This window comes from Cygnus olor, chromosome 1, assembly GCF_009769625.2.
Source record: "Cygnus olor isolate bCygOlo1 chromosome 1, bCygOlo1.pri.v2, whole genome shotgun sequence".
Lineage (NCBI taxonomy): Eukaryota > Metazoa > Chordata > Aves > Anseriformes > Anatidae > Cygnus > Cygnus olor.
Genome location: NC_049169.1, coordinates 41,688,688 through 41,713,612, shown reverse-complemented (window position 1 = coordinate 41,713,612; position 24,925 = coordinate 41,688,688). Strand labels below are relative to the sequence as shown.

General features: G+C 36.5%; 1 protein-coding gene across 1 annotated transcript in view; it reads right to left on the bottom strand.

Annotated features, from left to right (window-relative positions):
* Positions 1–24,925, bottom strand: part of NAV3 (neuron navigator 3) — a 273,005-nt gene that overhangs the window by 89,226 nt on the left and 158,854 nt on the right. Inside the window, 3 exon segments of the mRNA XM_040553881.1 lie at positions 16,884–17,003; positions 20,735–21,118; positions 21,513–21,621. Coding sequence (XP_040409815.1) covers positions 16,884–17,003; positions 20,735–21,118; positions 21,513–21,621 — 613 coding nt within the window.

Below are 24,925 nucleotides of genomic sequence, written 5' to 3'. Positions count from 1 at the left end.
CAAAAAGGTACCAATTTCTTTGTCCCTCCTTGGAAAAATTTTTTTTTTCCAAAAATCAGTCCCTGCAAATTTTCTGTACTGAGAAAATTTAAAACAATAAGTGACATAGTATTAAGTGAGGAACTTCAGACTTTTGCCCAACTTGTCTGTTCAATTGGGAGTTAATATTTGTTTTTATGTTTTATTATTTATTTATAGGTAAAGCAATTAAACCAAGGTAGCGTGAAATAGAGCATACCTACTTAATACCAATTCCATCAACTCTATATTGTGTTTCATATAATTATGGGCTGAAGGACAGATGAATGTTTGCTATTTTGTATTAGCCAAACAGGGAAAGATGTTCTTTTTATGTAGAGGCAAAGACAACCCACATCACAGTAATTTTCCTGCCTTGTTCTCTGATTATTCTGTTAGAAGGTCTCCTAATTATTAAGGCCCAAAGCACCTACACAAAGAATATGGCTTAAACCCAAGAGTGTTCATCATTTTGTAAAAATACTGCAAAACATACATCATTTTTTTTCTGAGAAATCAAAGTTAACTTGTCATTTAAATTATACAAGGGGAAATATGCATCCAAAATGGCTGGTAGCTACAAGGAAGGTACACAGTTTATTTGGAACCTATCACATTTTGATATTAAAAAATGAAATCATTCTTAAGCTTTGAACCTGAATGTCAAAGTCTATGACACAGCAAACTTCTGCTGAGAAGGTAATAAGACCTCTGAATAGCTGGGTTTATGCCAGAATCTCAGTCAGGGAGATAAGGGGAGCTGCTTTAATATATCACTGCCAGAACAGAAGCCAATCACCATGGATCCCTCTCCAGCATCCTGAAGCGCTCTCATCTCCCATAAATGTCATCTTGAGTTAAAGCCAGAATGGACCAAAAAACAGGGCTACTGCTTGGCTGAAGCTACACAAGAAAAGATGAAAACCAAACCAAAATGAATGAAAAAATAAACACAAAGGAAAATAAAAGAATCCTTCATCAGCTAGAAAGCTTCAGAAAGATGTAAGAGTGTACATCACCTCTAGCCTATGAATTACTCCAGTTAGACTCCCAGGATTGTCACTAACCACCATTCCCAGTAGGTCACTAACATAAAGCTGGAGATGGCCTCAAATGGCTTCAACATATGGGGAAAAACAAACAAAAAAAAGACGTTCATTACAAATAAATCCCTTCCCTCTTTCTACACTAATAGATGATGGCAACACTTAAGTTGGAGAGCAGACTAGCAAGTCAGAGATGAAATACACACATAACTGCAAACAGCAAAAACACTTGAAGCCTGTTGCAATTAATAAAACCCCTGCCAGTTTAGGAGATGTTGTCCCCCTCCCATGTCTCAGCCTTCTTGGCTGTCTCATTTGTCACCATCCACACTGCAAAGCTGAAGTAATTTCTTTGAATGTTCCACATCAGCAGCATTCATCAGGATGTAAAAGGCTTCTTTCCAAACTGAATACTGACAACAGCTTCCTGTTACTTTTTCTCATTTTTGCCTATTTATCCTGTCTTCAAACTCCCAGACAGTGCTCAGCACAGAGTGCAGTATTGCACAAGTAAGTGTACCAGAATGAATGTGAGTGTGTCAAGCCCAGCATAAGAGATTGAAAGAGAAGCTGGAAAAAATACAAGGCTGTTGAAATCGGTACACTGGACAAACACGAGACCATGAAATCAAACCTAAAAAGGAAGGGCAATCGCACAAGTTTCATACATGTAACTGGACATCAAAAATACTTTCTCATATTTACTGAAGAGAGAAAGGGAGGGATGAAACAATGAACTTGGATTTCAGAATGGTACCATCACTGAGCTATAATCCTACCATCAAAAATGCAGTGGTGATAAATTTAAAATGAGGCGATGACTATGGGAAAATGTAAGAGAAAGTACTATAGCTAACTACTGGGTAACTCACGCAGTCAAATATATATCAAGGCGAATCAGAGTTTATTTCGAAGTATAGTCTGTCCTTCAGAAAGGTCCTTCCTTTCTTTTATAAAAAGGAAAAAAAAAGCAAACAGCAATGGTGAATATAAGAATAAACATCTTAATGAAAGGAGCAGGAAAAAAATCGCAAAAACAAAACAAACAAACAAACAAACAACAACAGCAACAAAAATACAAACAAACGAAAACCCCAGAACACTACGAGTACAGGAAAGCTGGTCAAACCTAAAAGACACCCCAGCAGGTACAATGGAATTCAATACTGCTTCAGAAGAAGAACGCAAGGAGAAAGAAACGACCAGTGTGATTTTAAAGTTCGAAGGTTAAAGATGTCCTTTCCTGTGAAATGAAAAAGGGGAGGAAACCAATTAAATAAGATGGCTTCAGCTGAGTCTTGCAGGAGAGAGATAAGGCCTGAGAAGAAGCATTGTGAAGTAATGCTATCCAAATGGGAATACAGAAGGCTTTTATAAAAATATCAGAAGAAAAAAAAACTAGCAGTAGGAAGAAGAACCCATTAATGAAGGGTGTATGATTTTAAATTAGTAGTAACTCAGAAATAATTCCTTTAAGAAATCCTTGTTTAACCAGAGAAATTAAAACTCTGGCAAAAATTCGGCTTTAAAAAACCCTTGCTTTACCAGCGATTTATTTTTTTTTTTAAGATCTTTCTAAACTTTAGAGAAAAACAGCAGACAGAACAACTTCATGGAGAAATATTAATATACATTAACTTTTAGGAAATGTATGAATGATTCCGTGTGTTCTTATCCAACACATTATTCTGTGTTTGCCAAAAAGAAGCCAATTAACAACAACAACAACAAATATATATATATATATACACTCAGTAACGAAAAAAAGCCTTATGCTTGTTCAACTAGCGGAAAATTAAAGGAATCTGAGCATATGAAGTGAAACAATGTGTAAAGCACACTGATCCTACAACTACAAGTACTATACCTCACTATATACCTACCACACATTCGGTTATTTATTTGTATTCAGTAGTTACTGCTACATATTTCTGTAGTGCCTCTGCTATTAGCTTCATGAGTTTTTACTGAAATCATAATATGAAGCCAATTGATTCCTAGGACCTGCACAAAGTCTTGATGGAATTGGCACACAGACTTTGTTACAAATTGGAAACTAAATATGTATTAGAGAACTTAGAAACTGCAGCAGAGAGAAAATCGGTACTTTTTTGCTACTACAAAGAATTACTCTGAAGTACTATGCTGATAAATATATTTTCTGATATAGTATAGCACTCCTTTATCTAGTATTTAATATAGTTTTTCTTCTATCTCATTTATCTGGCTAAAAATTTACACACATATATTGCAGGTTAAATTCCCTCATTCATCCCAATTGCACCTTGACAAAATCAATACCTCCAGGCCACACCAGGATTTCTATAGCCTGAAGGCAAATGGAAGTTACCAGAATGATTTTATAATTGATTTAAATGGAAGTTACCAGAATGATCTTTATAATTGATTTAAATTAATCAAATGGTTCTTGAGTGACCGTTTGGCTACGTGCAGTATCTGGCAACAGCTGGAGCATGAAGCTGAGAGAACCACACCACCTCCACTGGATTTTTAGGTCACTGAGCTGCTGGCAGAATTGCAGGGACTCCTCTGCACCTGGCCAACCTCCTCTGCAACAAAGGTCCCAGCATATTCCACTAAAAGAATCCACTGCATCCATGCCAAAAACAGAGACAACAGAAATACTTGCATCCTTTTCATCCAACAGCATATAAAATAATTTCAGAGCATCCTGGCTGAATTGGATGAGGATGTTGAGTGTTTCTATTTTCCTGGCATACTAACGAGAGCCAAGGCAACCCCATAGGCATATGTGACACTGTACTTGTCATGGCACATATGCTCTTGGGAATAGTGTTCTCTTCAGTGTCCTTTTAATATCTTGTGTGCACAGCCTCGGCAGTTTTCTTTAGAAGAACTTAGAAGGTGTTAAGGAGACACATGGTAATTCTCCTTTGGTACGTAATTAGCAACACAGTTTGCCTGTTCTTCATGATGAAGTCACTTCTCTGCTGTGTCTCTAGGAGCCTCCTGCTCTAGATTCAGCCACGCCAACATCTCGCTTTCTGGCTGCCCTTTTCACATATGTTCCCTTTGAAAAATTGCTCAGGAAAGTACTAAGTCATTCTGAGTACTCTCTGGCTAACTGTAAAGAAAATTTAAAGTGTGCTAACAATCTTTTTTTGGGAAGTTTTTAATGGCAAATAGTCCTGCTTGAAGAGTATGCACTGGAGACCCACAAGAAAGCCGACTACATGGGGGGCCCAGGGTAGGAGCTGCTCCATCTTTTTTAGGGGAGCCAAGTACTAAAATACATATAATAAATGTTAGGCTGATTAATTATATCACAGACCCATGATATCCTCATGAGACTGTCACAGCAAAAATACACACACATCTTCTAAAATCATACTGGTTCAACATACTGGCATTTATTCTATCAGGAACAGAAAAAGACACAGAAACACAGTAAGATTTGTGTCTAACTGAGTTTCCTTAAAGAGTGAAGGCTTTCTCTGACATATACATTAATCTACAAATTTCTCCTGAGGGAATTCTACAGGGTCAAATGAAAAGAGAAAGTAATTTGCCAAATCTACAATTTAAGCATCCAGCTCTTGAATCTAATCACGCACCGTTCAGGAAGACCTGACCACACATATGGCATAATCTCTACATTATGGCACACTGTTACAAACAGTTTTTTTGAGATATATTTGGAGATGACATAGGAGACCACTGTGGAAGATTCAGTTGTTTTTAAGATCATTCAGGTGTATTTCTGTTTGCCTAAAAGATGAACAGTAAACATGTAAAATCCTAACACTGTCCTCTGAAAACAATTTTATTTACAGTGTTGTGACCTTCACAGTGCAAACAATAGTAAAATGATCAGATAGATTACAGTTCTCATTTTTAAAAATTAAAATGATCTTACTTATTTCTACTAAATTTTCTTGCTTCTTCCTTTTTAGAGCTTATTTGTTTCCTGATGGCTGGGCTCACACGTTAAAATAAAAATCCTACAAATCCAGCTGTGGCATACTTAAGTTGGGTTCACCTTTCCTAGGATTTATAATGGGCTATTACCTAGCAAAATGCAACCAAGACACCAGGAACTATTACCTCTTAAAACCATAAAACTGGCATTTTAACAACAAGGTGTTTTCTCAGCAACCAGTAACACGAATGGCAAAATCTCCTACAAATTGTGCTAGAACTCCTAATTAATCTCCTCTCAAATATAGGAATTATTTTACATTACATTTATATTGTCCTTTTTTTCTGTGCTGTACTATATGAGTGAAATCTTTTCATTGCACTGATAATTAATCTTTGCTTTTAAGACATTAGCCTAAAACATCACAACTGACAGAGATGAAGAAAAGATACTTCATATCCTCTGTGTATTTTCCTCAAGCATGGGACTGATGGGAGGCAGCCTTGGTTAGCTGTGTAGTACAGGGTAGTCACTAAACTGTTCTAGTACATTTTACAGAAGTTCCTTTCAAGGCTTAAATGAATATTTGGATATATGTCATTATGCTTCTTCCTCTAATGGTACCTACTATACAGGCAGGGTGGGGATGGAGGCTGGAAAAGCAGAAGATACACTTCAAAGCCAGCTTTATGAGGAACACTCACTTTGCAAAAAAACTATCAGCAAAACAATCTGAGCTCCCTTTGGTTAGATATTTACAAGAAGTTGCAGCTTGAAAAGTGCTGATAGCAATTTGACATAATTACCTATGTCACGGCCACAACTGTGAACCCAGAAATGGACTTCTGTTTTCTTGAGAGAAGCTCAAAACCCTTATTCCTTTGACAATTCAATTCTTAGCAAAATGAATGCAGTGGTTGGTTTTTTTTTGCTGTTTTCATGGAGGAAAGACAACAGCTAATGTTTTTAGAATGGGGCATGGCAGAGATAGTGTTTGCCATGTTTCTGAAGCTTCAAGAGAACAAATATCATTTACAAAGCACTACATTATTCAGTTCCCCCTTCTAGCAACGCCATGGCCAGTGAGAGAAATAGAGCTTTTGTCTAGGAAGTAGTTATGATTCTGTAAGTGCTAGCCAAGCCCACTGTGGACTAAGGACCAATATTGCACAAAGCATTGCTGACCTTCAGTATTTATCTCCTTTGTGCTGGGTTGTACCAGATAGCTGCAGCATATCCAAGAATCTGAAGAAATAACCCCAAAGCAGCAATCCAAAATTAATAAACTCTCTATTGTAAATTTTCTGTGATGGAGGCTGCTACTACTGCCCACACTGGAAATCTGCAGAAATGGAGTCAAATTTCTTGAAGCTCACTTACCACTACTCAGGAATTCAGTGACACACTAAAATGACACTCATATACAAAGTCCAGTCTTCTTAAGATTTCCTACACTGCCAATCCAATAGAATCATTCCAAAATAATATTTGATGGGTAATATTTTGGAAAACAGCACTAATGAAAATCTAGTTGGACTTTTCGCTTTCATAATTTACCTGGTAGGCTTTAAGTTAACATTGTTGACATATTTTATTTTGAATACACAAAAAGATTATTTTTCCTACATGGTTTGCCACTGAGTTTATCCATTTTATATTCACCCATTTCTCAAGAGTATTTTTATATCATTAATTTAAACAATTAAAGAGAGAGAAAGATGTACAAACAGGATATCATAAATTTCTTTCTATCCTGAACAAAGGAAAAATACTTGTAAAATAGAGCCAATTCAGTGTTTTTTTTGTTTATTTGTTTGTTTTGTTTTGGTTTGTTTCTTTTTAAGCATCAAAAGATTTAGGTCATACATGACATACTAAAGCAATTCTTTTCATGAAGGGAAAGGACTGTAACTCAAAGAGGAAAAAGAATAACTCTTTAAAGTTAAAGAAACATGCTGAATATTTCAACAGCTTTGCTGTACAGAAACTGGTTTTCCTAACACTGAGCAATTCTAAAACCCCTTGGAAGGCAATTCCTTCCACTACAGGATGACCTCTGGATGACAGCATGTCACATCATCAGCTAAGGCTGATGTAACTACATATAGGTGTGTCACTTCGCTACAGTGATCCAGTAGAATTTCTTTCATGTTAAACAAAAGAAACAAACAAATACAAAACTTAAAATGAAAAACAAACAAACAAACAAAAAAAACTTCAGGACAAGGGAGTTTCATTTTAACATAAACCACATAAACCAAAAGCTCTCTGTCTGTCTATGCTGCTGGTACAGTCAATAAAAGGAGATAAGAGCCTCCAGATGGTGATTCGCGAGTCATGAAGATTATATACCTTTATTGATCACTTGCCTCTCAAAAAGCATTACATTTCCTCCAGTTACCCCAGACACAGACCATTCAATACATTTTGTCTACTTTGGTGTTTGAATCTGGCAATAAGTATCTCATAGAAAGACCAGGACTTGACTTGAAAAATCACGTCAATCCTCATGGCTTTGTTCATAAAGTTCATGATCTCGCTACTAAAATTGTACCTGCATTTTTAATTTAAGTCAACACATTTTCAGATTTCAAGCAATGGCTATCAGTATTAGTCTGTTTACGAATGACCAGTTGGAAGATATGTAATACATAACTTGATATTTTCTGTCTCTGCATTCTCTTTTCCAGAACACTGTTCAAATCCTATCAATCTGAAATATAATTTCACTTTTAAGTTAGTATACTGATGGACTGGTAAAAATTGTACCTTATTATAATATAAAATAATTTAACATGTATAATTAAGATTTATTCCTAAAATCTAAAAACCTTCAGGAATGAAAAATGCATGTTTGGTCAATTATTTTACTTCCCAGGGCAACATAATTATTTCCAAAGCTACACATGCTTTTAAGTTTCACTAAAGCAATTTTTGCTTTCCCGAATTTACCTACGCAGTAGTTAATAGGTTTAGAAGCCATTTTACATTCTGTTCAGCAGTGTGAAACAGATCTAAAGCATCATACATCCAAAAGAAATATATAAGAAAGTTTAACACACTGGAAATTGAGGTTGATGCACACAGGTACCAAATTAAAAGATTATTTGTTCAGGTAAGTCTTAATTAGGAAAAGCTATTCTTTTAATTTCATTAAAATATTTTAGATTATTCAGTCCATTAAGCAGGCTTGAATTATAACTATATTGTATCCTTTTGTACAAAACTTCATTTGCAAAATGCATTGAGGGTTCCACTCTTAAGTTTATACATCTGATCCTGCTTAAATTGCTATGACAATCTTTTGTTTACAAAGGAAATCTTTGAAGACTTAATATTTTAACAATTAGATACAGATGAGATCAGTGCTGTAACTTCAAAAGAAAACAAACTCCAAGCACACTGCTGCACAAAACACTTCCCTGTAAGCAGCTGAAGCTGTCACCAGGGTCTCAAGGAGGGGCAGAAAGGCTCCGCAATGGCACTCAATGAACAGATTGAAGAGGGAGGATTGTCTTTCCCTCTCCCCATCAAAAGAAAACCCAGAGGTGACATAGTTAAGATTTATAAGTAAAATGTTAATACAAGGGAACTGAGGAGCTTTTTTTTTTTTTTTTTTTTTTTTTTGAGAAAGGTTAGCAGATGTTTCACTGTGCAGCAGGCATTACACAGCAAGGGGTATTCTCTGCCCTGGCTGGTAGCTTTCCTACCACGCTGCATCCTTCCCAGCTTTTCCTTCATGCTCTCTCCTTTTGAACAGACAGCTTACAGGGATGAAAGCCCATTTCTTTCTCTGGAAATTAAAAGGCTCCCACATTTTTATTTTATTTTTTTTTTTAACCTGCCCGACTTTAGACACATCCTTCTTTTCATTTTATCTGATCATAAACAGCCCATGACCAGCTTTCAGTTGGATTCCAGCCTCCTTTTCTAGCCACTAATGACAAAGCTACCTTGCAATGCAATTGCCAATACAAAATGAATTTAACATCATCCTAGGACAGAGAGCTTTACTGCTTTGCTCTAAGAGCAGCACACTGAAAGGGAAAGGGTCAAATCCTTGTGGTTTCTCTCTGCCATACTGTAAGCATCCCCACAACTGAAGTGGCAAATATGCACTCGCGTCCTTAAGACGCTATGCTTAATTTAACTTTATCCTTCCTTTCACCTGCCTGTTTTGTCCAACTGCCAACCAGGTGGAATAGCAAATATACAAAAAACCAGCAGAAGTTGTCAGAGCGGATCATTATGTCCCTTTCTCATTACCTCCTGTGGGTGCAAAAAGTGCTCTCTGTTTTGTTTCTCATCATTTTAGAGGTCTGCTGAAGCTGCCAAATCCAAATGTTCTTTAAAGTGAATTTACATCTAATAAATTGAAAGCAACTGATTTCTATAGTGTTTCAAAAGAATTGCTTTCTATGAAAGTGTTAATTGGGACATTCTCATAATTCTTATGTTTTGTTTGCCAAACACGCATATATATGCGTACCAAGAAGTACCTCAATCTATTTAAGTAGCTATCATAAAAAACAGTTCTTCAATAAATGACTTAAGTAGTAAACAACAATAGCTTACTCCACAAGGAAGTAGGTCTCTCTGAGGCAATTTAAAACAAAAGACAACTTATTGATCACACAACGCTGCATTTCCAATACTAAATCCTCAAAATCACAATTTTTATATTCAGTTTCATGAAGCACGCCTAAAATATGCCATGTTTGTTAATGTTAGGACTGTAGTATCAATTGCACCTATTTTATTGCACATTTCAGTATGATTTTTTAAATAGGTATGTAGGAGAATAAAATTATAACATTATTTGCTCCAGCCATCATCCAAATTAAGACATTTGAAATAACTTCATATGTTTCTTGACTTGAAGACTCAAATATGCATCACACAAGAGATTTGAATTCTTTAATTTTACATTTCGGCCTAGGGTATTTTGGGTAACGATTTAAATCTTGCTACCCATATATTTTTCTAACACAAGGGAGGTAGTATGTTAGTCTTTGCTGACAGTGGAGAGTAGTGAACCAAAATGATGCTACTGAAACTGTAAAGTGCATTTTAGGTAGTTGTTATTAAATATACTGATACTGTCTTCAGAAGTAGATTACAATCAAAATAAACCATCTGCATTTTTCCTGAAGGGAAGTATAGCAATCTGTTAAAATACATTAAGTCCAGCCTCACTTCAAATAACTTAGAAGTATGTAAACCAAACTTTGAGATAAGCAGAAATAAACAATGCAAATAGACTGCATGATATTAATACATAGCTCCACACAGCCCACTTTGAAGAAGTAGATTTGTGAGAAAGTTAAATGCGTCAGCTGCAGACACCCTTCAGTTTAATGACCCTACAGCAAATTATATTCTCAGCTCATTTAGCACCACATGAGAATGCAATTCACTTCCATTCCTTCTAAGTCTAAAAACTTACTTCCATGATTCCCTTTTCATAAAATTGAAATTAGTTGATATTGTGTCTTTTTCTGTCACTCGACAAAAAATGAAGAAGATAAAACTTCATTTGTCATTCATTTCACATAATCACTTGCAGCTCATTCTTGTTTTAAAGTAAACATCTGCCATGCACTGTTCTTGCCTTTTCTGAATGTCATTCCTTATGTAAGCTGGATGCAAATAAATATTTCTGCAGACATGATGTTGCAGGATCATGATAGTTTAACATGCTAATGACAGCATGCTAACAATGCAGTTTGTTTATGTCACTGATATTAATAAAAATATCTGAACCTAAAAACTTACACAGCTGTTAAATGTTTCCTTGTTTTGGTTTGTGTTTCTGTGAGCAATTTCCATAGATATTTAAAGCAACCAAGGAATGGGAAAACCTTATAAAATTACATCAAAGTCCAGTTGTTCTGCTTACCTTATATTGTCCAAATCCTTACTTTTGGAAGCATGATCAGAAATAAAGTCATACTCAATTCAAATGCAATTCCTTCTATATTAATAATGCTGTACAAAATCATATTACTGAGAATTTAACTTTTCATTATGCCTTATAAAATACGGAATTTATTCTCAAAGGGTCCTGAATACTTAAAGACATAACGAGCCAAAAAGCCAGGAGCGCTCCTTTTGACATAATTATTCTACTCCACATGCATGGATACACACATATGTATGCTTTAGGTAGTTAAATTTAGCATCCTTAGTTTGCAGAAACATAAGAAAATCAGACACACATTGAAATAGACACTTCTCACTAGAAACTTTTCTTGATAGTCTAACAGATGCCAAAATGAGGAAGGATTTACACCAGAGATTACAAAAATGCAGGATCATTTGAGAATAATAAAAGTAAATGGTGGGAAATGTTAACAGTAACAGCTGTGAAAAGAAATTATGGTAGATTAAAAGTATAGAAGAGAGCAACAATAGTAAAAACAGAGTTTTGAATTTAAATTGCTCCACAAGAGACATTCTTTAATTATGCTTTCTTGAGATATTTGAGTAATAATTGCAAAAACAGTGAGGTATAGACATTTATAATTATTTCACTGTCCTAAGAATCTACTAATACTGTAAAATCACAGCCAGGAGAATTATAGCAGATCACACAACTGGATGAACCAAGATAATTATAAGCTTTATAATGACTTTTTTAGTTTGAACCCCAGAACAGCAATCCCAGGCATGCTTTGTGCTGAAGGCAGGTGCAGCAAAGGTATAGGAAGCCTCCCACAGCAAAACTGATTTATAGCAAAACTCCATTTTGACCAAGAAGGTCATAGAGGACGAGCATTGTATATATTGATTTTATGTCCTGTTATTTATTATGTCATACCTACAGGACAAATATTTGTATAATTGCCATCGACACTTATTCCCAGAGCTGGATATAGCTGAAATGTTGGGAGATAGAGGGCTGAATGTGTGCACACAGTAGTGACCGTGTATAAACATAAGGACTACAGATAGTCCTTTATCTATAGTAAATTCTGGAAGCAGTAAAATGAACAGGTAATGGTTGCAACATAGCAAAACAGTGATCACATCAACACCAAACTGCAGGGACACATGGCATAGCAAATTGTTATTACAGTGCTGAAACACATGGCATTACACAAAAGTAACAGGAGAGGAAAGTAAAACAAAGTATGCTGGTCCACTGAACATTATCCCAAAGGGTCCAATTCCAAATACCACCAGCAATTCCACTGTACTGCCAAAACTTTCCAGTATAACAATAGGCATCTTATTCTATTATGATTTTAAGTTACTCTTCATGATCTCTCTCAGCCATTTCTGACACTATGATGAAACAGGGCTCTCAGTTCAATACCTCAATGTTCCTTTTCCAGAAGGACCATATTCCAGCTCAAGGTTCATCTACTCAGATAAACACCAGAAGAAGATGTATAGTCATTCATGCAGGAAGTTAGTTAATAAATTACAGGCAAAATCTGGAATTATTTTATTATAATTAATAATGTATTATGGTGATTATGGTTTGGCTGAGAACAAACAGGCCAGCCTGAGTGAATCTGAGATAACTGCCAAATCTTCTGCACATGTGACAGATGGTAGAAGCATTTTAAAGACTCCCTGTGCACAAGAACTCTGAAACCATACAAATGGAGCTCAGATTCGATGCAAGAGCAAAGTAGCTGAAGTGGGTAATAAAAGCAATAAAAGCATACTAAGCAGCACAAATACCTGTACAGCTTTGGGCTTTGTCCAAAAAAAAAAAGGTGAAAAGAATGGTGTGGTGCAGTCAAGAGGTGTGAAGGGAAAGTGATTGCACAACTTACGTTTACTGTTGTGAAAGAGAAGGAAACTGACTTTTGATACAGTGTGTTAAATTTGACAGGTATAGGGTATGGAAGGACAACCTGGTTGAACTTAGTGGATCTATATTACCTTCTCAAAAGGGCTTCATTAGACTTGCTTAACAGTTTTTATGGACAGCACAGGGTGGTTTGGACTGATTGCAACTTACTTTTCAATAAACCTTCCTCTTTCCAAGAACATAATTCATTCTGTGTGCTTATGTTTAATCTCTTTTGGCTCATCTTACTTTGAAAAAGGTTTTGAACTCTAAGAATGTTCCTCAAATACTCCCTCTAAGAGTCCTGGAGGGCAAATTCTAGAGTGTAGAGCAGGAAGACAGAACAGTAAATGAAAAGTAATATCACGCCACTGAGAATTTGCCCAACCACATCTCTGCTGAAAACAATGCATCTTGCTCTATAACTAATTTCTTTTGGTATCTGAAGCAAGGTAACTCACAAGGAACAGGCATTTATAGACAAAAAGTGTCCAAATTAAAAAATATATATATCAAAAGAACAATACAGCCATTGACATCTGATGCTGCCAGTGTCCCTTCATCCTTTCACTGAACCATTACAATTCTTTCCTCAGAACAAGCAACTATGCTGCATTCCTTTCTATAGCAATATGCTTTCCAGAGCAGTATGCAAGCAACACTCAAGCCTTAGCTTACATTGCATTCACGTATTTAACTTTTTATGAAGTTGTTCAAAGGGCAATTTAATACTATTATTTAGATGAGCTCTTTCAGGCTACGTTTCCATAAAGAGATACTTGAACACTTCACTTTCTGACATTCAGCAAATAAGCAGAAAGGCAGGCGCCATCAGAGATTAATTGGGTGGAATGAAGCTGGGGACCTGACTGTCTTTTTACACTAGTACCATGCCCTTAATTTTAATGAATTATCCCTGATTTATCCATGCAATGAGAATCACACTGAAAATCTATATTTTCCAGAAATGGCATTACTCTTAGAGGTATCATCAGCCCACCCATCTTAAGAGTACTGTACCTCCAGCTCACAAAAACAAAAAAGTTGTAAAATGTAAGCAGGAGCTGTAATTTAGGTTGTCAGAGAAAACCTAAGTTTAATTTTCATGAAGAACATGAAGCTGCTGTCAGCAAAAGTTGCTGGCTCTATTGATGGACAGACAGCTTCTCTCCCTGGGTACCTGTTAATGTAAATCAGATATTTGAGGCTTATAATTTATTTTATCCCTGCACAGAGATGCCAGCAGAATCCTTTACAACAGAAAGGCCAGGGAAAATCATGCCAATTATGAAAATGACTTATAATAATGATACTACAGAGAAAATGCATATGTCCTTGACATATCTACAGGGCTGGCAGAAATGAGAATAATGCTCTTCCACAGAAGTTCATCATGCCAATAGCAAGGAATACCTTGAAACCCTGACAATTCCTATTTTTTTTTCTTTGAGTAAAAAACTAATATGTAAAATGATACATGAGATAAGATGAAATCTCAGGTACCCACACTGTTGTGAAGGATCAAAACATCTCCTGACAAGCAAACCAAGAATCTCAGCAATCTCTGCGCTGCTTTTTTTGACACCTGATATCATATCATAAATTTGACACATTTTGGTGAAGATCAGGATAAACAATTTCCTTCTCTTAAGTGACCTAGAACATTTTTTTTTTGTGATCCATTTTGGCAAACATGCGTTTCGCTGTCATCAGAACTCATAAAAATACTTGAGTTTTTCCCACTTCCTAAACACCTTCTTGCTGCTTCAAGGAATAGCACACACTTATACACACACACACAAAAAGTGTCAAGCACCATTAAGGTTGCAAAAATCAAGCACTGAAAGGTCAGAAAATGCTAGAATTGTCTAATCCATAATTTAAATCTCTCATGCCTGTGCATTATGATAAAGTTTTTAATTACATGATAGCACAGTATGTTCCATGGCACACAGTTCAGAGGTCCAGAAAAGCACAGGCTTTCATTCTTTGTATAAGGGAAAACAGTCATTACAAGGTAAATCCCACTTCACATCTATAATAGGCTTTAAGCTCAGAAATGATGCTGAGGCTCGTTCATGCAGTTTGCTAATGTCAAGAGCAGTACGAGAACGTACAGTGAAGATAGAATATATGTAGATTTTAGTTGTTGAGATCAAATAAATAGTTAATGAATATGAATGAATTTCAATTTTGTAAAAGCCTTGTGTCTTGCATAACATTGGCCAACTTTTCACTAAAGACCCAAAATAATTCCCTGACAAATTTGAAGTCCCTGCTTCAAAACGTAGCAAGTGATAGACTCAGAGATGAAAGACAGAAACACAGTAGTTTTTGGCATAACATTTTTAGCCAATCTGACAAAGCTGTATAAACAAACCAAAACAGATTTATGTACTGGGAGATGCTGGACAAGCTCATTAATTTAGAAATGATAGACTATATGTAGCTTCACATGCAAAACATGTAAGTACCTGCACACTATAGAACAAATTAATACATGTTACTAAATAACACATCAAAGCAAAGCAAACACAAAGGTTTTGAGTGGCACTCAGGGTCTGAGGAACATGAAGAAAATTCTAAAATCTCTAAATTTGGACTTCCTTTTTTCCAGAAAAAATGTGTGTAGTTTGAAATATGTGTGTGAATATTGCAAGGTGGAAAGAGCTCTAACAAATTCACATTTCAGGTGAACAAAAGACATACAGAAACAAACAAACAAAAAAACTATATTAACAACATTCTCTGTCTTTAATTATACGATCCCCAACCTCCAAATTTTCCACCATCTCTCCCCCTTTAAGCTGAAGGTTCTTGTTCTCACATACAGAGCTCCACAAAAGTCCCTCCTGCCCACATCTCATTTCTCTTTTTCTCCTTCTGTTACTGCCTGACTTCCATCCAAACTATTTTCTTAAACGCCTACTAACACTTTCTCTGGTCTTTGCATCATGTCATTACTTACAATCCAAATAACCAACCCAAACTATATAAAATTGACTTTTTCTGCAGGTTAACAAATTCTAATAAGTCAGCTAAGCTATCCCGCCCCCCCCCCCTTTTTTTTTAAGTAATTGGAATCTCTAGATGAAAATTACCTTCTATGTCCCAATGCACTGCATGCACTGTTTGATTAATGATGACTATATCTCATATCACAGATACGTTTTCACCTTTCTCACTGGAAAACTTAGAGAAGTGAAAGTAATATCATACCTAGATTATTACCCCAGAACTTCTTCAAATAATTTGCTGGGTTTGTTAAACCAAAGCTGCTCCACAAACCTTTTGCCCTTTCCTCATTAAACACATTGATTTTAAAAAGATGGGACTGAAATCAAACCCCTAAAACTGAAGACTGCCAAATTTCACAGCTGCTGCTTATCTCTGTGATGGTCTGACCAAAACCTCAGAGCTGACAGCTCTAAATTCTGCAAAAGTAGGGCTATGGATTTGTATTCCTCAGAGATGGACACAAGCCACCAAATCTGAATCTACTTCCAGCTCAAGGAAAAGAAACAGAAAACCCTTGTCTAATCTGCAGAAATGCGAGTATATTTTTATGCTCCCACCTACATATACATGTATGAGGGCATGATAGTGTTGTCTCTTTTCACACTGCGTAAACAGTGGAATATAAACCCCACTTATCGCTTCCCACTGCTCATGAGCAAAACAGGCAGAAAACAGGGCTATTGTTCCAACCAATCCCAAACATACGTTCTGACCCACTTTATCAGGCTCTCTGCTGCCTAGGGACTGTGTGTATTGTCCCTATGATCATCAACTGACAAGGCAACCCATAAAAATCATGTCCTGTTTTAGACAGTCAAGATTGCAGGCAAGGTCTCAGCTCCTCAATATTTTCTCTCACATATTCAATAATAAATTCTTCCTCTAATCCCCCTTTCTTTGTGATAAATTTGCTTTTTCCCTGCCCATTGTGCTATTTGGCATATTCAGTGGTCACAAATCTAGCAGTCTTTGAAGCACTTTGAAGTGCTTTCTCTTGCTATTCCTTATGAACAGAACAGTGATATATTAGCAGGTATGAAGGATGAAAAATATCTGGAAAGCTCAGATAGCTTTTTACTAGGCAAAGCACCGTTACCTGTCTGCATCCACAGTCACGTCATGAACCCCTCTCTGAATGACATCTCGAGAAGCAGCTAGGTCTGGTATTCGGTTCAGACTTCTTGTATATAGGTTGAGTCCTCCATCTGTCATGTACCTGAAAATAAATGTGTGGTCAATCAGTGGGAAATGCAGCCATCTGCCAAACGTGTTTCACTCTAAAGTTAATGGACTGTGGAATTCAAGTGTTTAAGGTAAGGGCTGCCCTGTTGGATGGTAGACTTATATTACATATTCTCAGCTTATGTACCCAGTGCAGGGAGATCAGGTATATGCTCATTTTCTGGGATCATTTGCCTTTTTCTGTGAATGCTTGCATGGAAACCTGCTTTGCTAAAATATATTTATTATTTGCCAAAACAAATTTATTTACATTCGAGGACTGAAGTCTTCAAGTTATCTTCATACATTTTAAGTACATTGTAAGTGCTGCAGTCTTGTCAAAGAACAGGACTAGATGCAAAAAGCATAACTCTAACAGAACACAAACAAACATATAAAACCATCCATCTAAATGGGAATAGAAATTGAGAACCTAAATCCATAGTCCCTGCTGGGATATAACTGCTTATATATAAAGAGAGATGCTCCTGAAGCCCTTACAATGGTATTTAAGAATCTGTTTCTACCTGTGTTCCCCTTTCTTGATTCTTACCACTTCACATTACAGTAAATGACTAATGAATTGAACAGGGAGAAGAGTGCTGCTTACTCACTAGAGAACCATTAAAAGATGCTGAATTTCAAGCAGAAGCAATAATTTATGGAATGTCTACCTACAGTTTAGTTAGCTCTGTGAGCTGTTTAAATTGGTGCTTATAACTGAGCAGTACCATGAGCCTGTCCCACTCTCAAGATCTCTCCATTATTTTCTTAAAGAACCTTGCATTAAACTGTCTTTCCTCATAGGTTCCTGTTTTAGTGTTTTTTGTTGTTGTTGTTGTTGTTTGTTTTGTTTTGTTTTCCTGATCTCTTGCTCTTTTTTGATAACTGAAAAATGTTGGCATACCCCAGCAAGCCTACTTTTTATTTGCAAAAAAAAGCAAATTTACAGGCTTAGTGAAATAAGCACGGCCCCATTGCTGGAAGGATGGTGAAAATGATCTACTGGAGTTCATTCCCAACTCAAACAATCTTTAACATAAGTTCTCCTAGAACCATGAAATGATGCCCTTCAAATCCATCTTTCATCCAAAATGTGTGTCCAAGTAGACAAACACTTAACTTTAGTAATTCCACACAGAATCTGAAGCACAAGCCAAGGCACACAAGCATTATTGGTGCTCCAGATGTTGTGTTGGCCCTCGCCCTGCAGTTCCTTCTGGAGATGATTTAATTGAAATCAGCTGATCTCTCTGTCCAAGAGACTGCAGGACTAATACAGCAGTTCAGGAGCACCCGTCACCATCCTCACAATGTGGGACGAGTGAACTGGTCCAGATCTGGAGTGCAAAGATGTGGTAGGCAAGCTCTGTGAGACAGCAACAGCTTGGGACAACATTGTGTCCTGGATGGCAATCTGGATGAAGGTAATCTCACATGCATTAAAACACAAAGGGTTGATTTGTTTATTTTTAACTAAACTCTAAGGTATTTTATCTGCTAGTAAGATCTGGCCTGCAGTTCAAAAAGGGATTTCTGAAACTGTGAAATCTGGAGTCTGTAGACGATAACTTCATATTTGTCTTCAAGGGTTAAAAAAAATATATATATCAAGCTTGCACACTAGATTTATTCTTTTAGTAAAGACAAAATTTATACCTTTTGAGAGATTATTTAGCAGGAGTGAATTATGCAGTAGATTCCAAGGCTCTTAAATTGTATATTAAACTTGGCTGTGGTTTGAATGCAATCCAGTCTATACAGATTTTATCCTGTATAAATAAGGCCTGAATGGAGAGACTTAGCAAGTGCAACAGGCATTCCTCACACTAATTTCTAATTACTGCTGCATTCCTGTCCCCAGGTACTTAAAGTAATTAAACTGAAAATGGAAGAGGAATAAAGGAGATAAGACTTTACATGCCTCAATGAATCCTGAATTTTCAGACCTTATTAACTTGTTTTTAACATTTACCACACCTAAAAATGTTAACTGAGCACATTGTAACTTACTGTCTATTGAGTCATCCTGTCATCCTTATTACTGATGCAAAGAGAAGTCACACAGCACAATGACTATATTCATTCTCTAAAGTGATAAGCTAATTAATACAATTCATCAGGCACTGCAAAGGATTCCCCCCCCCCTTTTTCTTTCTTTCCTTTTTTTTTTTTTTTAATAAACTCATGCAACCATTAACGACAGAATTTATATTTTCTTTATGATTAAAGGTCTTCAGACATTAAAGTATTACATTTTCAATATTACTTTTCTCTGTTTCTGCATTGTAGTCAAGTGATTCTGACCTCTTGCTCCTTGCTCCTTGTTTTCTTCATTTCACTGTTTTCTAGCACACATGAATATGGCATCCTATTTGACAGCTACTAAGGCTATGCTGAACAGTTGCAGTACATGATAAGCTTATCAGCACTCCTTCATTTCCAGACCATTGAGACAGTGCACCAAGAAGACAGAGGTATTTGCTTTCTTTATAGTTATGGACTTTCTACAGATCTGTCTTTGGATGCTGCTTGAGGTGATACAATACTCTAGACAGAGGCTGGATCACAAACTTAGATTTGTTTTTAGGAATGCATTATAATTCATTAACCACCATTCTTTAATCACAGCTATACTTCAAAATAAAAGATTAGATTGACAGCAGGAGTCCTAAACATGTACAGAGCCAAGCAGTGCAGTGTGACATAGCCATGGGCTCGGTGGGACTTCTGTTCAAACCAATGTTACCTCAGACACCCAGGAGCCTTGAGATGACAACAAGATTTCCACTAAAATAATGTTTTTGGCAGCACTGAACAGTAATATAAGTACGGGTAAACTGGTAATATGGCTTTTTTTTTTTTTTAATGATGCTTTAAAACTTTTAATTCACGTGGAAGTAAATAATCATGTTAATATGATCGATACAAGAATTGTTAAATAGTAATTTGAAACTTTTTTTCTGTTATCTCAACATAAAGGGCCTATACTAGATATATATACAAATCAATCAGAAACTTAACCATCAACAAATATAAATAATTTAAAAACAACAACAACAACAAAAGTTTATTTTACAGAGGAAACTCAACTGCCACGTGAAAAAAGTACTCCCTCTCACTATCACCGGGAATACAGTATGTCAAAGGCAACCAGTAAGCAAACAAAAATGAAAATAATTGTTACTCTTCCTCCTGGTAAGCTAGGACAGTAACTGATCTATTCTTGTATCAAAAGACATTCTGCCAGCTAGATGATACGCACAGTTGAAAAACTGAGGTAGCTGTTTAGAACACAGAATATACTAGACAATATCTAAAGCAGTAACAGTGAAAGTCAGGCCTGTCCCCAACTGCTTTTCATTAGCTGCATCCAATACCATATCTACCATCTCAAATAAAACATAAAAATACTGACAGGTGACCCATCTCAGACCAATCACAGCAAAATGATGATTTACCAGATAATTAAGAAATTCCTAAATGAAGTACCTGTGCTCTTATTAAAGTTCATCAAAAAGTCATATTGATGTGAAAGGAGAAGACGAATTTGAAGGCAGGTGAGAACATCATTGGCCATTTAGGGGGTTAATTTTATTATTTTTAATATGTATATTTCTATGTGGCATCCATAATGCAACTTCCAAGTGTGCCAGAATTTTTCAGGAAAATCCTAATGAACTTGCCAATGACACATATTTTCAAATGGAAGAAAGTGCTGCTTACCCACTATTGATGTCATCAGTTCTAAGACTTTTCCCAAGAATGTCCCCATCACTCATGTAGCCACCAGCGTCAACTTCAGAGGACATGTCCAAATCACTACCTCCTTTCTCACTCATGTCGATCTGAGAGATATTTCCAAGGCGAGAAACTGCTGCTCGGCGAAGCGGGGTGGTGTACATGAATCGAGAAGGGTCTGTGTGTATGAAGCGACTTGCGCTGCTGCGAGGATAACCAGCACCCAAGGATGGGGCATCTCCTGCCTGCAGCCGAGGGCTGGCCTGCCCTAACCTCCAAGTCACTGGGGTGGACCGGCTTGTCAAGCTTGGTATGCTTCTCCCATTCACCTCAGTTGTCACAGTGCTGTCAAAAGTTGTCTCCAATGTGCTGCCAAAGCAAAATGGAGAAGTCAGCGAACTGTGCTTTCTCTCTTCCTGAGAAAGAAGGGAAAGCAAAGGCTGGAAAATTGTGTGTGTCTGTCTGTCTGTATGAGCACATGTTCGGGTATATAACAACCTTCACTTATAAAAGAACCTAAAATAAATTTTATAGGTTTTAAGGAGATGTATAGGAAGCAACAAGTATTTTTGTGAATGATTGTATAAGACACTTTGACAAAAAAAAAAAAAAAGTATATTAAAGTCATTTTTAAGTGGTAGAGGGACTCTAGAAAACATTATGGGTGGTGTTAATTTTCCCTTACAAGTTTGTAATTCATACAGCAAGTAATAATGCTCTTCTATAGACCACATTTTTAGCAGTCTACACAAAAGCAATATACCTGTGGCTTATCTGGGTCCCTCTAAGGCTGGACATAGTTTCTTCCAAATTCTGTCTCAGGTCTGCTATATTCTTTACAGTTCTCATTCTTCTTGTTTCAGGGTCTTCCCCTGGAAGAAACCAACAAAAGCAGCATAAATCTCAGTGCATACAAACATATAAAGTTGAATACAGTGCACGCATGTGTTCACAGCTGAGAATACACACATATGACTCTAAATACCTCTGTCCCTTTAACATTTAAAAAAAATAAAAACACCTTTCAGTAATAAAACACATATCCACCTATAAACAGAATGTGGTATGTAAAAAACTATACTGAAGAGAGTCCTAGCAATGAATCCCTGATAGGGCCCAAATCTGTTAATGAAACTCAGATTTACAGTGTTGGGATCTTTATCCACTGTAATCACGGCACAATGCAGCCCCAGACCACTTGATACATTACACAAACCCTTTTTCCTCCTTGACATTTCACATGTCTTGGTAAAAAACAAAGCCACAGTAAATCTGTGTCTGGAAAGAACTGGGATGACTGTTACAACAGCTCTTCAGTATGCACTTAACATCCAGGCTATTTCAGAGTACTCTAAGTTGGGCACTTAATAAAGCATCTTTCCTGAACTGAACTAGCAGATTATTCTTCGTATGTTTTACTTGAGATAAAAGTCAGAACACTCCAAACATGTGCATCATTTATACAATTATGGAATTTAGCTTCCTTTGGGAATCCACTGTGACAATTTAGTCTGGTTTTCTGAAAAGCAGAGCCCACAAAACTTCACCTGAGACATCCTGAATCACGTATATTTCATGCAATCACAATAAATAAATAAAAAAAATATATTTCATGTTAGAAAATAATAAGCTTCAAAGAAGCATACATATATAAAGATTTTGAAGTCATACATGAAGATAAAGAAATGCATCTTTTCTATCATATTCATGTATCAAGGAATACTAATTCAGTCTTCTTTTGTAGAATTACAGAATTTCAAAACAAAAGTTGTGACAAAGTAACTGATTTATTCAAGGTTAGTGTTCTGTTTCTGGCTGTGTCCCATACATGTTGCATGAAAGAAGGCTAGCAAGAATTACATTATTATTATAGCTATGTGTACAATGCTCAACATGATGTGTAAATTTCTTTTCAACTCCATCAATGAAACATTTAATGTCATACCTCACCTTGCTAATCTTACTGCTAATTCTCAAAAGTTATCATCAATAATGATGTTGTGCAATCACTAAACATATCTGCAATATTTAGCTCTGTATTCCAGCATTCCATCCAGAGCAAGCTTCTAAATTATTTTTGAAATTTTCACAACATTGAGAAACTGTTTAATCTTTGAACACATCTATCATGAGATAGTCTTGTGAAGTTAAACTCAACATCATACAAAAATCAAGATCAGAATTTCAAGCAAAGGCAAAATACCATGTAGCACTATAGTATTTCACTTTTGTAAAATGTAAAACACAAATGAAGATATACATCTTCAAGTTACTGTATTTTTTATTCTGTTGCAATCCTTCTTCCTTCCATGTTTTTGTGTATATTTAAATAACTATAAATTCAACTAAGGTGATGTCTCTGAGGAAAAGCATCGTGTACCACACAAATGACAGATAGGGGATATCACGGGACAAGAGAACTGGGGAATAGTCAAGGTATACTAGAAATGTTAAAAAAAAAAAAAAAAAAAAGTCCAAAGGTCCTACAGAAACAAATTCTGATAAAACAAAGTATCTAAATGCAATCTCTGTTTGAGGGCATGGGTTAAACATACTACGGTTAAGTTGTAGCAGAAACACAAGCATTGGTTTAACATAGGTTTACAATAAGGAGGTTTAATATAGACAGTGATATTTATTTCAAATATAAAGAAGAACCTGCAGAAGCAAATGGTATTTGAACAATGGTTCACTTCAGCTTTTTCAATTTTGAATTTTGAGGCCTTTGAGCTCTTTGACAAACTGAATTGCTACTGTACCTTCCCCTGCAGCCCAGCCTTGTGATTGCCTGATCACTGTGCAGGTACTTAAGGAAAATCTCAGCTCTTGGCAGTACATGGAAACAAGTTATTCCATATAGATTCCATATACACTTTCTGTCTTCCCTGATAGGCCAAGGATGCATGGTACTAGTCAACATACTCTGCAGTGGTGGTTCAATGTCAAGCTAGCTTTGGCAGCAATGCCATTCTGAGGTTTTCCCCACCACTGTCTACGCCTTCTGTCCTCTTTGCTGCAGCCAGCAGTCCTTCAGGAAATGCTGTTAGCCTGTTTGTTTTATTGCTCTGAATCAATACTCCTGTGGTTTCATGGTCCAACAGTCCATAAAGCTCTGGGTTGGCAGCAATGGAACTGAGAGTGTGGGTAGAGATAAATGGTGATACAGGCCCAACCCTGCTGCCAAATTCTCTATCTTGTCAAGCCACACCCTGACAGCATGCCCATCCACAAACTTTTGCTCCATAAAATATCTGTATGCATTTTTACATGTAATACCTTGAAGGAGGCAAATGTTCACACTCAGATTGAAATTACCACTATTGCTCCCATGTTTCAAGATAGTTGTGTGCTCAGCCAAGCACCTTGCCATACATGCATGGTATATGGTTCCCATATACTATTTGCAGAAGTTTCTGCACCATCCTGGAAACTCCCATTTGGCAGAAGCCCTGCACCAAGCCTGTGCTGGAAACCATTAAATCCTGTTAGATTGAGCCTGCTGTTGATAACTCAGACAGTTCCAAGGCAGACTGTCCACGACTACCTCCAGGCAGTTGCCTATGGTGTGCTCAGTTCCTCACTGCCATGGCATTACCCCCTCCATCAAATGCACTCAAATTCACTTTCAGGAGCACATTATCTTCCTGCCACAACACCTATCGGGGACACCCAAGACCTATTAACCCTCCCTTCCTCAAACCCGAGGTGAAACAGTAGCTTGCATACAAGGTAGAAAACAATATTCTGTTTAAAGACAAGTTTCAGCATTTTAAGCAGGCAGAATTAAGGTAAAACAATCATTTGCCTCCATATTTATTTGAGGAACTAAATATAATCCATATGTGCAGTGACTTTGCCTTTTCCTTTCATGTTTATTTTTGCCAGTTGTCCTTTGTTGTATGTTGTATGTTGTATGCAAATTCTTGCAGCAAAAATGATAGCAACTGTCTTTTTTAATATATATTGCACAATAACTAGCATAACAAAGCCTTAAGGTATAATTGCAATACCAATAATAATAATAATAAATAGGTACATATATATGGCAAACTGCCAAAATATGTTTTCACAGAGAAGCATATTTAATCTTTAGACAAATAACACCATAAAAAGTAGCACTCTTCTGTCCTGGAAAGGTGGAAATTTTGAGGTCTAATCTCTTGATCTCTCAGTGAC